The sequence below is a fragment of the Chelonia mydas genome, chromosome 5 (genome assembly GCF_015237465.2).
Source record: "Chelonia mydas isolate rCheMyd1 chromosome 5, rCheMyd1.pri.v2, whole genome shotgun sequence".
Lineage (NCBI taxonomy): Eukaryota > Metazoa > Chordata > Testudines > Cheloniidae > Chelonia > Chelonia mydas.
Window position 1 is genome coordinate 127,346,173 of NC_051245.2, and position 13,673 is coordinate 127,359,845.

A 13,673-nucleotide genomic window follows, 5' to 3' on the forward strand; every position below is an offset into this window, starting at 1 on the left:
GAACCTTCCACTCCCGGCAGGGAGCGGTTGCGTGCATGAGTTATCCCACTGAAGTCACCAGTGCTGTTCTGTACCTCTCCAAAAAGCTACCAGATTTGTTTGGAGTGGTTTGTTTAGTGTTGCTGCTTAGTATTCAGGGTTCTGCCGTTGTCTCTATGTTTACAGACTTCACTCCTAGAATGGACCCACCGCCTGGACCCACCCATGTACATAGGTTCAGATTTCCCAAGTAGTCCCTTACCAGCTGTCAAGGTTCCTTCCCCACTCTGAACTCTAGGGTACAGATGTGGGGACCTGCATGAAAACCTCTTAAGCTTACTTTTACCAGCTTAGGTTAAAACTTCCCCAAGGTACAAATTAATTTTACCCTTTGCCCTTGGATTTCCACTGCCACCACCAAACTTTATCTAGGTTTACTGGGAAAACGTAGTATGGACACGTTTTTCCCCCCAAAATCCTCCCAACCCTTGCACCCCACTTCCTGGGGAAGGTTTGGTAAAAATCCTCACCAATTTGCATAGGTGACCACAGACCCAAACCCTTGGATCTTAGAACAATGAAAAAGCATTCAGTTTTCTTACAAGAAGACTTTTAATAGAAGTAAAGGAATCACCTCTGTAAAATCAGGATGGTAGATACCTTACAGGGTAATTAGATTCAAAACATAGAGAATCCCTCTAGGCAAAACCTTAAGTTACAAAAAAGACACACAGACAGGAATAGTCATTCTATTCAGCACAGCTCTTTTCTCAGCCATTTAAAGAAATCATAATCTAACACATACCTAGCTAGGTTACTTACTAAAAGTTCTAAGATTCCATTCCTGTTCTGCCCCCGGCAAAAGCAGCATACAGACAGACACAGACCCTTTGTTTTTCTCCCTCCTCCCAGCTTTTGAAAGTATCTTGTCTCCTCATTGGTCATTTTGGTCAGGTGCCAGCGAGGTTACCTTTAGCTTCTTAACCCTTTACAGGTGAGAGGGATTTTAAAGGGGTTTACCCTTCCCTTTATATTTATGAAACGCCCCCCAAATCTCAGCTAGGGTGAAACGCTGGCTGGGATTTCTTCCTGGAGCTCTACGAAAAACAGAGTTAATAAGACACATGCACCTCTAAATATATTACCAAGTACATAAAGACTAACAATATTTTCCACATCTCAAGGACGATTTTAACCAGTTGATTCTGGGAAACTTTCACGGGAGAGTGCATCAGCCACTTTGTTAGAAGCTCCTGAGATGTGTTGAATGTCGAAATCAAAATCTTGGAGAGCTAAACTCCACCGAATAAGTTTTTTGTTATTTCCCGTGGCGGTATGAAGCCACTGTAGCGCAGCATGGTCGGTTTGCAGGTGGAAACGCCATCCCCAAACGTTTGGGCGTAGCTTTTCCAGGGCATAGACAATGGCGTAACATTCTTTTTCACTGACTGACCAGTTGCTTTCCCTCTCAGACAGTTTTTTGCTGAGAAACACTACAGGGTGAAATTCTTGATCAGGTCCTTTCTGCATTAAAACTGCTCCCACACCATGCTCGGACGCATCTGTGGTTACTAGGAATGGTTTGTCAAAGTCTGGGGCCCTTAGTACAGGGTCAGACATGAGTGTCGCTTTAAGCTGGTTAAAGGCCTTCTGACACTCTTCGGTCCACTGAACGGCATTTGGCTGTTTCTTTTTGGTTAGGTCTGTCAGTGGGGCGGCGATTTGGCTGTATTGCAGTACAAATCGTCTGTAATAACTGGCCAAGCCTAAGAAGGATTGAACCTGTTTCTTTGACTTTGGCACAGGCCACTTTTGGATAGCATCCACTTTGGCCTGTAGGGGGTTGATAGTTCCTTGACCCACCTGGTGTCCAAGGTAAGTCACTCTGTTTAGGCCTATTTGACACTTCTTAGCCTTAACAGTTAGTCCTGCCTCCCTTATGCGCTCAAGGACTTTCTGTAGATGTTCCAGGTGTTCTGCCCAGGAATCCGAAAATATGGCCACATCGTCAAGGTAGGCGACTGCATATTCTCCTAATCCCGCTAGGAGACCATCTACAAGTCTTTGGAAGGTGGCGGGTCCATTTCGCAGCCCGAAAGAGAGGACATTAAATTCATACAGCCCGAGATGTGTAATGAAGGCTGACCTTTCCTTGGCGGATTCATCTAGCGGTACCTGCCAGTACCCCTTGGTTAAGTCCAAGGTAGAGATGAACTGGGCCCATCCCAGTTTCTCTAATAGTTCATCTGTGCATGGCATTGGATAGTTGTCTGGGCGAGTTACAGCATTTAGCTTACGGTAGTCCACGCAAAAACGTATCTCCCCATCTGGTTTGGGAACTAGAACCACTGGAGATGCCCATGCACTTCCAGAGGGGCAGATTGCACCCATCTCTAACATATCCTGGATCTCCCAGTCTATAGCAGTTTTAGCTTGAGGAGATACCCGGTAAGGTTGGACTTTAATTGGGTGAGCATTACATGTGTCAATGGAGTGGTATGCCCGTTCAGTCAGTCCTGGGGTGGCTGAGAACGTCGGCGCATAGCTAGTGCACAGCTCCTTGATCTGCTGTCGCTGCATATGCCCAAGAGTCATGGAGAGGTTCACCTCTTCCACACCACCAGCACTTTTCCCTTCGTAATAGACACCTTCAGGCCACTCAGCGTTGTCTCCTCCCTGGGCTGTAAACTGACAAACCTTTAATTCTCTGGAATAAAATGGCTTTAGAGAATTAATATGGTACACCTTAGGCTTTCGGTTGGAGGTGGGGAATGCTATGAGATAATTAACAGCTCCCAGGCGCTCCTGGACCGTGAATGGCCCTTCCCACGATGCTTCCATTTTATGGGCCTAGAGCGCCTTTAAGACCATGACCTGGTCCCCCTACTTTGAAGGAATGCTCTCTGGCATGTTTATCATACCAGGCTTTTTGCTCTTTTTGAGCATCCTGTAAGTTTTCTTTAGCAAGGGCTAAAGAGGTTCGGAGGGTGTATTGTAGGTTGGTTACAAAGTCCAGAATGTTAGTTCCTGCAGAAGGTGTAAATCCCTCCCATTGCTGCTTCACCAACTGTAATGGCCCCTTAACCTCACGGCCATATACAAGTTCAAATGGGGAAAACCCTAAACTGGGATGTGGTACAGCTCTGTAGGCAAAGAGCAACTGCTGCAACACTAGGGCCCAATCATTGGAGTACTCATTTACTAATTTACGTATCATGGCCCCCAAAGTTCCATTAAACTTCTCCACCATGCCATTTGTTTGATGGTGGTAAGGAGTGGCAACCAAGTGATTTACCCCATGAGCTTCCCAGAGGTTTTCCATAGTTCCTGCCAGGAAATTAGTTCCTGCATCTGTGAGGATGTCGGAGGGCCAACCTACCCTGGCAAAAATGTCTGCTAGTGCCTGGCACACACTTTTAGCCCTGGTGTTGCTTAGGGCTACTGCTTCCGGCCATCGGGTGGCAAAATCCATGAAAGTCAGTATGTACTGCTTTCCTCTGGGTGTCTTTTTCGGAAAAGGACCCAGAATATCCACAGCTACTCGCTGAAATGGAACTTCAATGATGGGGAGTGGCTGGAGAGGGGCTTTGACCTGGTCTTGGGGTTTTCCCACTCTTTGGCATACTTCACAAGACCGAACATAGGTAGAAACATCCTTGCCCATTCCCTCCCAGTGGAATGATGCCCCCAAACGGTCTTTGGTCCTGTTCACCCCAGCATGGCCACTAGGGTGATCATGGGCTAAGCTCAAGAGCTTGGCCCAGTATTTAGTTGGAACTACCAACTGTCTCTGAGGATGCCAGTCTTCCTGGTGTCCACCAGAAAGAGTTTCCTTGTATAAAAGTCCTCTTTCTACAACAAACCTGGATCGATTAGAAGAGCTGAGAGGCGGTGGGTTGCTCCGTGCCGCCGTCCAAGCTCTCTGGAGGCTTTCATCTGCTTCCTGTTCGGTCTGGAACTGTTCCCTTGACGCTGGAGACATCAGTTCCTCATTGGATTGTGGACCTATGCTTGGTCCCTCTGGAAGCGATGTAGGGGATGGGGCTGTTTCCGTTGACTGTGAACTGCTCTCCACTGGGACACTATGTTGGGGTTCAGGCTCTGGCTGAGCCTCTTGTGTAGGGTTATGGGCTGCTGCCGGTTCAGGTTCGGTGGGGCCCTCTAGTGTTGAGGTTGCAAGTGCTGGATTCAGTGCTGGCAATGGGTCTGGTGCTGGTTGTTCTGCTGGTTCTGGTTCTGGGACTGGTTCCATCTGGGTCTCTGGGACTGGATCCACTACTGCTGTTGCAGACATTGGCCTGGGGTCCGGGTCCATCACCTCTGACCGGGTCCTGATAGAAGTTTCCGGAACAGAGCTAGGCCTCATGGCTTGTTTAGCCTGGCTGCGGGTGACCATTCCCACCCTCTTGGCCTGCTTCACATGATTGGCCAAGTCTTCTCCCAACAGCATGGGGATGGGATAATCATCATAGACTGCAAAAGTCCACGTTCCTGACCAGCCCTGGTACTGGACAGGCAACTTGGCTGTAGGCAAATTGAAAGAGTTGGACTTGAAGGGTTGAATCATCACTTGGATCTCTGGGTTGATTAAACTGGGGTCCACTAAGGAAGCATGGATAGCTGACACTTGTGCTCCGGTGTCCCTCCACGCGGTGACCTTCTTCCCGCCCACACTCACAGTTTCCCTACACTCCAAGGGTATCTGGGAGGTATCTGGGCCTGCGGATCTTTGGTGTGATTCCGGTGCAATGAACTGTAATCTGTTGGGGTTCTTGGGGCAGTTGGCCTTTACATGCCCCAGCTCGTTACATTTAAGACATCGTCCAGCTGACGGGTCACTGGGGCGAGGTGGGTTGCTGGAGAACGGGGTGGTGGGATGATAAGGGGTCTGGAGGGTTCTTTGGGAGGTAGGTGGGGCCTTGGGCGGCCCCCGGTAATAGGGTGTGGTCTGGGGTTGTCCCTTCTGGTCTCCGCTCCAACTGCGACCAGTTTGCTTCTTCTCTGCCACCTCCACCCATCTGGCTCCAATCTCTCCTGCCTCGATTACAGTTTTGGGCTTCCCATCTAGGATGTATCTTTCTATTTCCTCAGGAACACCCTCTAAGAATTGTTCCATTTGCATTAGGAAGGGCAAATTTACTGGAGATTCAACACTTGCTCATGATATCCAGGCATCCCAATGTTTCACAATGTGGTAGGCATGTCGGGTAAATGACACGTCTGGTTTCCACCTTAGGGCTCTGAACCTCCGACGAGAATGCTTGGGTGTTATCCCCATTCTGACTCTCGCCTTGGATTTAAACAATTCCTACTTGTTCATGTGTTCTTTAGGCATTTCAGCTGCCACCTCAGCTAAGGGTCCACTGAGCTGCGGCCTCAGCTCTACCATGTATTGGTCGGTAGAGATGCTGTACCCAAGGCAGGCCCTTTCGAAGTTTTCTAAGAAGGCCTCCGTATCATCGCCTGCCTTGTAGGTGGGGAACTTTCTGGGATGGGAAGTGGTACCTGGAGAAGGATTGCTAGGGTTTGTTGGTATATTCTGCTGAGCCTTTACCTTCTCCATCTGCAGTTCATGCTTCCTCTCTTTTTCCTTCTCCTCCTCCACATGCTTCCTCTCTTTTTCCTTCTCCTCCTCCACATGCTTCCTTGCCTCCATTTCCCTCCTGTGGGCAGCCTCCTGTACCTCCTTCTCCAGCCGCATGAGTTCTATCTGTCTTTCATGTTCCTTTTGTTTTTCCTCAGCCTGAAATCTGGTTAATTCCAGCTTTTGTTGAGCCGTGGATTCTGTCATCCTAACCTCTCTGTTTTTAACTAACTTTACACCCGAGGTTTAGAAATAAACAAACAAAACTTGGCTGTAAAATTTTGCTGTGGTGGAATAGGATACCTATTCTCTGATAGTGATTGTCAGCCTACAGAAAAAGACAATTCCCTTTGTCTCTGCTCTGGCCCCAAATCAAAGCAAAAAACCTCCAACTACTTGGAAACCTGCTTACCAGCAGCCCAAAGGGAAAAAAAATCCTTTTCAAACCAGTGCTTCTTGTAAAAAAAAAAAAAAAATCAAAATCCTAAAAAAAAAAACTCCTGCCACTTTTGTCTCCAGGCAAATGGGTAGAACACCCCCCTATTTACTTTTAGGGAAAAAAAACCTCAGGTTTGTGAAGACTGTGAATTTCCCTGCAGGAGATTAACTACTCTGCCTCCAGGCAAAGAAAACCTGCAATTCACAAAGATAATCCCCTTTTGTCTCTGCTCTGGCCCCAAAGCAGAGAAAAAACCAGTTGCTTTCAGATGGACCTCCCTTCCAGCAGCCCCAAAGGAAAAAAAAATTTCCTTTTTAAAATCTGTTTTTCTGGTTCAAAAAATCTCAAATTGATCTCAAAAGGATTTCAGGTTAATCCCACCACTCTGCCACCATATCAAGGTTCCTTCCCACTCTGAACTCTAGGGTACAGATGTGGGGACCTGCATGAAAACCTCCTAAGCTTACTTTTACCAGCTTAGGTTAAAACTTCCCCAAGGTACAAATTAATTTTACCCTTTGCCCTTGGATTTCCACTGCCACCACCCAACTTTATTTGGCTTTACTGGGAAACATAGTTTGGACACGTCTTTCCCCCTAAAATCCTCCCAACCCTTGCACCCCACTTCCTGGGGAAGGTTTGGTAAAAATCCTCACCAATTTGCATAGGTGACCACAGACCCAAACCCTTGGATCTTAGAACAATGAAAAAGCATTCAGTTTTCTTACAAGAAGACTTTTAATAGAAGTAAAGGAATCACCTCTGTAAAATCAGGATGGTAGATACCTTACAGGGTAATTAGATTCAAAACATAGAGAATCCCTCTAGGCAAAACCTTAAGTTACAAAAAAGACACACAGACAGGAATAGTCATTCTATTCAGCACAGCTCTTTTCTCAGCCATTTAAAGAAATCATAATCTAACACATACCTAGCTAGGTTACTTACTAAAAGTTCTAAGATTCCATTCCTGTTCTGCCCCCGGCAAAAGCAGCATACAGACAGACACAGACCCTTTGTTTTTCTCCCTCCTCCCAGCTTTTGAAAGTATCTTGTCTCCTCATTGGTCATTTTGGTCAGGTGCCAGGGAGGTTACCTTTAGCTTCTTAACCCTTTACAGGTGAGAGGATTTTTCCTCTGGCCAGGAGGGATTTTAAAGGGGTTTACCCTTCCCTTTATATTTATGACACCAGCGCTTTCACAGGCCTACATTTTCCTCAGTGGCTAGTGATTTTGGGAGCCTCCATTTTTGGGTGCCCAACTTGAGATGCCTTAAAATGGGCCTGATTTTCAGAGGGTGGGTGCTGGTCACTTTCTGAAAATAAGGCCCCTTTAAGGGGTTTCGAGTTGGGCTCCCAAAAACAGAGGTACCAAAATCACTAATGGCTGTTTGAAAATTGTGGCTGCAGAGGTCTCAGTTTCTTCGTGGCTGTCCAACCCTTTCTCTTTGGTTAAGGTATCTTAGACTTTGCCACTCACATCCGTTACTAGCACCTCTCTTCCTGCCCATTTATTTGTAGAAACCCTTCTTCTTCCCTACAATCCCAGCACAGTATCACCTCAGTCTACTATTTGTGGCCTGTGTCTTTCCCGGCAAGCTTTAACTGACGCTGTAATCTTGTGTAGCAAACTCAGGACTCCTCTGCTGGGAGTTCAAAGGGCTTTTCTTCCTTGCATGCTTCTTTCTTACAGCAGTTATAATGGGTTCTAATGCTTCCTTCTACGCCCCTCACTCACAAGGGGCTCAGTCTTAAAAAGTGCTGAGAGGAGGGTTGGCAGTTAAGGTGCAGAACCTGGATTCAGTTCGTACTTCTGCCACAGTCATCCTGTGTGCCCTCAGGCAAGTCACTTAGGGGTCGAGTCACCAAGAAACGTAGGTGTAGTGAAGCTGAGTGTCACGTTTAGGCCCTTAGAAGATCACTGGGATTAACAAAGCCTGGGTTATGTGCCTAAGCTCCGTATGCAACGAATGGGGAGAAGTAGGTGCCTTAGAATGGAATGGGATTCACAAAAGCCATCACGCTAGGTGGCTCCTCACCAGAGGCCAAGCTGAGGGCTGAGTGCTAAGCCCCGCCTCCCTCTGCCTGGGATTCTCAACAGGTTTGGGGGTGGAGGGATTAAGTAGCTAAAAATAAGAAGGGTTTTAAAAACAAGACTCAGTGTTCGGCTAATGGGTTTGCTTGTGCAGAATAATGAATCTTTATCCGAACCGAGACAGATGTCGTAGGATGTGATGCTCTGAGGGCACAGTTTAGAATTCTAGGACCTCAAGGGCCGGATCCTCAGCTGGTGTAAATCAGGGCAGCTCCACTGAACTTAATTCGGCTTCATTGGTTTATACCAGCTGACCATCTGGCCACCAGCGTTTGCAGAGAAGGTGAGCAGAGGGCCAGATTGTGGGTCTGAAGGAGCTGGCTCCCCAGAAGGATAGGGGCTTTTGAGCAGGGCCAGATTAAGGCAGAGGCATAACAGGCCATACCTAAGGCTCCTGGAGTCACATGAGCTCGGAGTCCCAACTGTCATTTAAAAAAAAATTGTTTCAAGCCCTGGTGGATGCCAAGAAAAACCTGGAAATATGACCTATTGTCACTGATGCCTGCCTGAGTCTGCAGGCAGCCTGAAATGATAGCTCTAAGGGGTGTGAGCTGTCCCAGACAGCTCAGCTCTGAAAGTTGCTGCCAGCCCAAGAAGGGTCAAGGCCATGGTGTGTGGCGCTATCCCATGTGCGGTGTGCCTATGGCCCTGGCTTGCCACTCTGCAGCAGGACCCCCAGGAATTCTGGCACACTAGGCCAGAGTGTGGCCTGGAGCCTGAGGAAGTGAATGCTGGATTGGGGGCTGTGCCACCCTTTGAAAGGGTGTGGCATGCATGTCTTTCCCTCCACAGTGTAACATTGCATTACCAAACTCTGTAACCAGTGCTTGTGGACTATACTAGGGCACGTTCACTGATGCATTTCAGCTAACCCGAGATGACAGCAGCTTTGCATCCCTGGGAATTTTGCTTCAGTTCAAAGGGGGGGGGGAATTCTTGGGCAAGCTTTGACTTAATCCTTCGGACTCATCAGAACACCGCTTGCTGCTCAGGCCCAGCATGGAGAGAAGGCTGGAAGGTGTCAAAAGCCGGTGTCAAAAGAACAGCAGCACTTTGAAATGTGGACAAAGGGTTACAGGAATTGGGGCTGTAAAAGCGGCTGTATTTGCACTCACACAGAGCACAGCAGCAACCTTTGGAAGGAGAAAAAGTGCCCTAAAAATGAGGAACAAGGTGGGTGAGATAATGTCGTGTATTGGGCCAACTTGTGTTGGTGAGAAAGACAAGCTTCCGAGCTTACACTGAGCTCTTCTTCTGGGCTGGGAAGGGAACCTCACAGCTAAATGCAAGGTGGAGCAGATGGCTTTGCATGAGTAGGTCCATCTGGTCCACCTTGCATTTAGCAGCAACGATCAGAGTTAGTTTGCCAGCCCTGACGAAGAGCTCTGGGTAACTTGAAAGCTTATCTCTCCCCGAACAGATCTTGGGCCACTAAAAGATTTTGCGTCACCCGTCTTGTCTCTCTGCTATCCTGGGACAGACCCGGCTACCACAACCCTGCATATAAAACTGAGAAGGCTGCTGAAAAGGGAAGGAGACATGAAAGGGACAATGTCAGCTCAGAGTTAGCCACAAAAAAATTAATATTCCAGGGCTAAGTACCAGTGAAAAGGAGCCTCAGAAGGCCTGCGTGGGTCAGTTTTGTTTGGATACAGCTTCTCTATGGTTTATAGTTACTTTCTGAACTTGCTGAGTCAGCAAAACGGGGCTTGAAATCTTGCAGAAACAGCCTTTCTCATGTGAGTGCCAGTAGATCCTGCTGATGTGCTGGCCAGAAATATCGTAAGAACAGGGCAGAGGCCAAAAAATGCACCACGCCGGTCTGAGGCCTGACATAAGTGCTACTGCTGCTTTGTTTTCACTTTTAATTTGATGGTTTTGCTACTAATAGCTGGTGATGGTTTAAGGCAGGATTTCAAAGGGCAATAGCATCCTGTTTGGTGTGTAGTCCATTGATTGTCCTGAAAGCACTTAGGCTCCGATTCAGGAAAGCACTTGAGGACATGCTTGGCTCAATCATTTAAGAACTTTGCTATACATTACAGGTCTGATTCCCCATTTTGGACTGACATTGGTGGAGTTTGACCAGGATAACTCTGGAATATCACCGTGGTGAATCAGGCTGCAGATGTGAACTGTCTCTTGAATCAGCCATTGGGCCAAATTCTTCTGTTACACCAGTAGAAATGTGGGGGAACAAACTCCATTTGCTTCACTGGATTTCCAACAGTGTAACTGAGAGCAGGGTTTGACTAATTGCCTCTATTTTCTTATTTGTTGCAACCTTTTTACTCTTTCCTTTTGTAGGTTTTTGAGCTTTTTGGTTTTTATCCTAATCCTGAACTAATGAGATTGATTCTTATAGCCCATATTTTTTCCCTGCCTTGAAGTCTTAGAGTCAAATTCTGCTCTCCAGTTCACCAGTTACCCTGGATTTACATGGGTGTACCTGACACAGAATCTGACCCTACGGCTATCATCTACCCTGGTTTCTGTTGTTTGCAGCTGATGTGCCTATTTAAAGGAGATGCAACAAACTTAGCCAAGGGTTTGCAGTTGTGTCCAAGATTTTTCAAAAGTCGTTTGTGACTTTTGAGAGCAGCCCAACTTTAGGCACATTGAAGGGCTGAGTATTCACCCTCAGGAAATCAGGCCCCTTTGAGCACCCAAAAATTGAGGCAAGTCACTTTTGTAAATTTCATAGCTCGTGTATATTCTTCTTCCCGACGCTCACAAGCCCCTTACTCAATACAGTTCTTTCTAGCAGGGGATCAAATGAACCTATCACATGTATAGTATGTTTAATGTGGTGTATCCTTTCTTTTCTGCATTGCAGGTGGAGGATGACTGGAAATACGTGGCTATGGTGATAGACAGGGTGTTCCTTTGGGTGTTCATCGTTCTCTGTGTGTTTGGAACAGGAGGGTTATTTCTGCAACCACTGATAGCAGACACATAATCCCAAGAATGCTGGTTGGTTTTTGTTTTGTCCGATTCCCTACTTTTTTGGAGATCCACCCATCTCCTCCACTTTCTCTTGTTACACTCAGCTCATCCTCCAAGGGTCCGTCTGCAAGGGGCTGCTGTTAAGGTGATGTTCCCTCTGGCTAAGAGGTCAGGGTTTGGCTTCCCCTTCCAACTGTCAAAGGGAGAGAGTAGGCATTTCATCCTGCAGTCAGTTTCAGACTGTCGCATATCATCGTCGAGTGCCCACTGACTGACTTCAACGGCGGGCTGCCAGCTCTCCACCTGGCTGATGACACCATTCAATGCCTGGGCATGTTGCACATATGCTGATGATCCCTTTGGGGACCTCTGTGGCAATTCCTGCTCCCCTAGGGAGAGATTTTCAAAAGCCCCCAGTGTCGGCCTAACTTTGCTCCAACAGAAGCAGAGCTACGCTAGTGGGAATTTTACCATTGCCTCCATTGAAGTCAGAGTTAGGCCAGCGTTGGACCCTTGGAAAATCCCCTGCCTAATGTATTCTAGATCTCTTGCTTCTGCTCACAAGCGCACCCTAAACATTGTATGTGTTTATTTTGCTGTCTTTATATCCACTTAGTACTCTTCACTACAGCACTCGGATTACGCACGACAATCCAGCTGAATGTGTTGATGTTTTGTTGTATTCTTACAGTGAAGCCATCAATATGAATAAAAGTACTATAAAAACCAAAATATGACCGGAGTGGTCAACAGGCGGACCATGGGCCAAATCCAACCCGCCAGATGCTTTTGAATGGACCCTGAAATCTTTTTATTTACTTGTCATTATTATTATTATCATTATCGTTAATTTTTTTATTATTTTCTCTGGAATTTGGACCTTGACTATACTTTGACCAAGAAATTTGGACTGTGACAAAAAATAATTGACTACCCCTGAAACAGACCAATGTGGACCCAATTCAGGAAAAAGCTCTCCATCATTCTGCATTCTGCAACTTAAGGTCCTGATTCAGCGAAGCTGTTAATCACGTGGCTTAATTTTAAGTTTATGAATAAATTCCATGGAAGTCAACCAGATGTAAGCAAATGCTTCAGTCCTGCAAAGACATGTGCTTAACGTTTTGCACTGCAGATAGGCCCATTGACTTCAATTATACCGTTCACAGTGGATAAAGTTAAACGTGTGTAAATTGAGCCTAAGTGGGGGGTTTTTTTACACCTTTTGCTGGTTTCCCACAAGGTCTCTGCCTGGACATGTTCCTAAGGACTCGAGCCTGCATTCCTTACTAAGAGACAAAATGTCCATTGAAGTCAGTGGATGTTTTTAGTGATACAAGCAATGGAAGATCCTGCCTCTTTCATGGGAAAAGGCTTCTGACTATAACCTGGGTGCAGTGGCCGTGTGGTGTGGTTGATGCATGCAATATGTAGATCAAAGTTCAGATTGTCACAGTTTCCTGAACTGATGCAATTTCTTATAACAAAAGAATATTTTTTAAAAATAATATAACACAGTTAGCAGGTACTTAAGAACTAGGATTATTTAAAAGATCGTTTATTTCACATGAGTATAGATCCATGAGTAGAGGGGTTTGATTTATGCCATAAATCAACAGGGGCATGAAAAGAATATCGTTTTCCTATTACAGGATTTGAAGTGTATAGCAGGAAAATTATTTTCTTTAAATATAATAATACAACCAGTGCTGTCTGTGACACAGTTGAATGCCACTCAGTCATGTACCGTGACTGCTATGCAGATGTTTGACCATGCATGGTTTATCTCATTAGCCATTGCTGAATAAAGCCTCTGGAGCACGCCTTCTTGAGGAATCTTTGTGGTTTTTTAATGAGGTCTTGAAGGGATACTGTCAAGTTGAATTATTTTTTTGAATTCACTGAATTGTGGATGGGAAGGAAGGGGAGTTGGGGCCTGAACTCTGATATTGGTGCATGGGCAGTGCCTGCTCTCTACCATTTACATTACTGTTATTTGCAAACAAACAGCAGCCAGTTAAGGAAAGAGTTGCAGTAGAAAGCGTGTTTCAGTGGAGGCCAGAGCCCCAAAGCTAACACCTCAGAAACAATAGGATACTTTCTTTAACACAAATTTTACAGAATGGTGTTAAAATTTCTGGAAAGGTACAGTTAAGGCATCCAGCCACTTAACAGCCCTCAGTGTCACCCCACCTGATTTACACCTCCACTTCTCCATCAAACACCCTTCCTCACTGCAGATCCACTGGACTCAGGGACCCCTCCTTATGCAGCTGGCAATCCAGCTTGTTGAATTCTAGCTCAGGTGAAAGGCGTGAGCTTGGTGTTTAACGGTGGCAAGTATTTTGTTGCAGTAAGTGCAGCTTGTCCCAAATTGGTGGCCACGTGATGAAATTAACATGGGACATGTTAAACGGCTTCAAAGCTGGCTACCTGATAGGTCCCAAAATGTAATTGCAAAGGGGGAATCATCACTGAGCAGGTGTGTTACTAATGGGGTCCCACAGGCACCAGTTCTTAGTATTTTTATCAATGACCTAGAGGAAGACAAAAAATCACCAATAAAGTTTGCAGAAGATACAAAAATGGAGGGTGATGGTAAATAATGATGAAGACAGGTCACTGATCCAG

The 13,673-nt window shown here is 46.2% G+C and overlaps 1 protein-coding gene across 1 annotated transcript in view; it reads left to right on the top strand.

Moving 5' to 3' along the window:
- Positions 1-11,840, top strand: part of CHRNA6 (cholinergic receptor nicotinic alpha 6 subunit) — a 96,116-nt gene extending 84,276 nt beyond the window's left edge. The window contains exon 6 of the mRNA XM_043546416.1: positions 10,933-11,840. Coding sequence (XP_043402351.1) covers positions 10,933-11,055 — 123 coding nt within the window. The 3' untranslated portion in view covers positions 11,056-11,840. The remainder of the gene's footprint in view (positions 1-10,932) is intronic.
- The last annotated feature ends 1,833 nt before the right edge of the window (positions 11,841-13,673 follow it).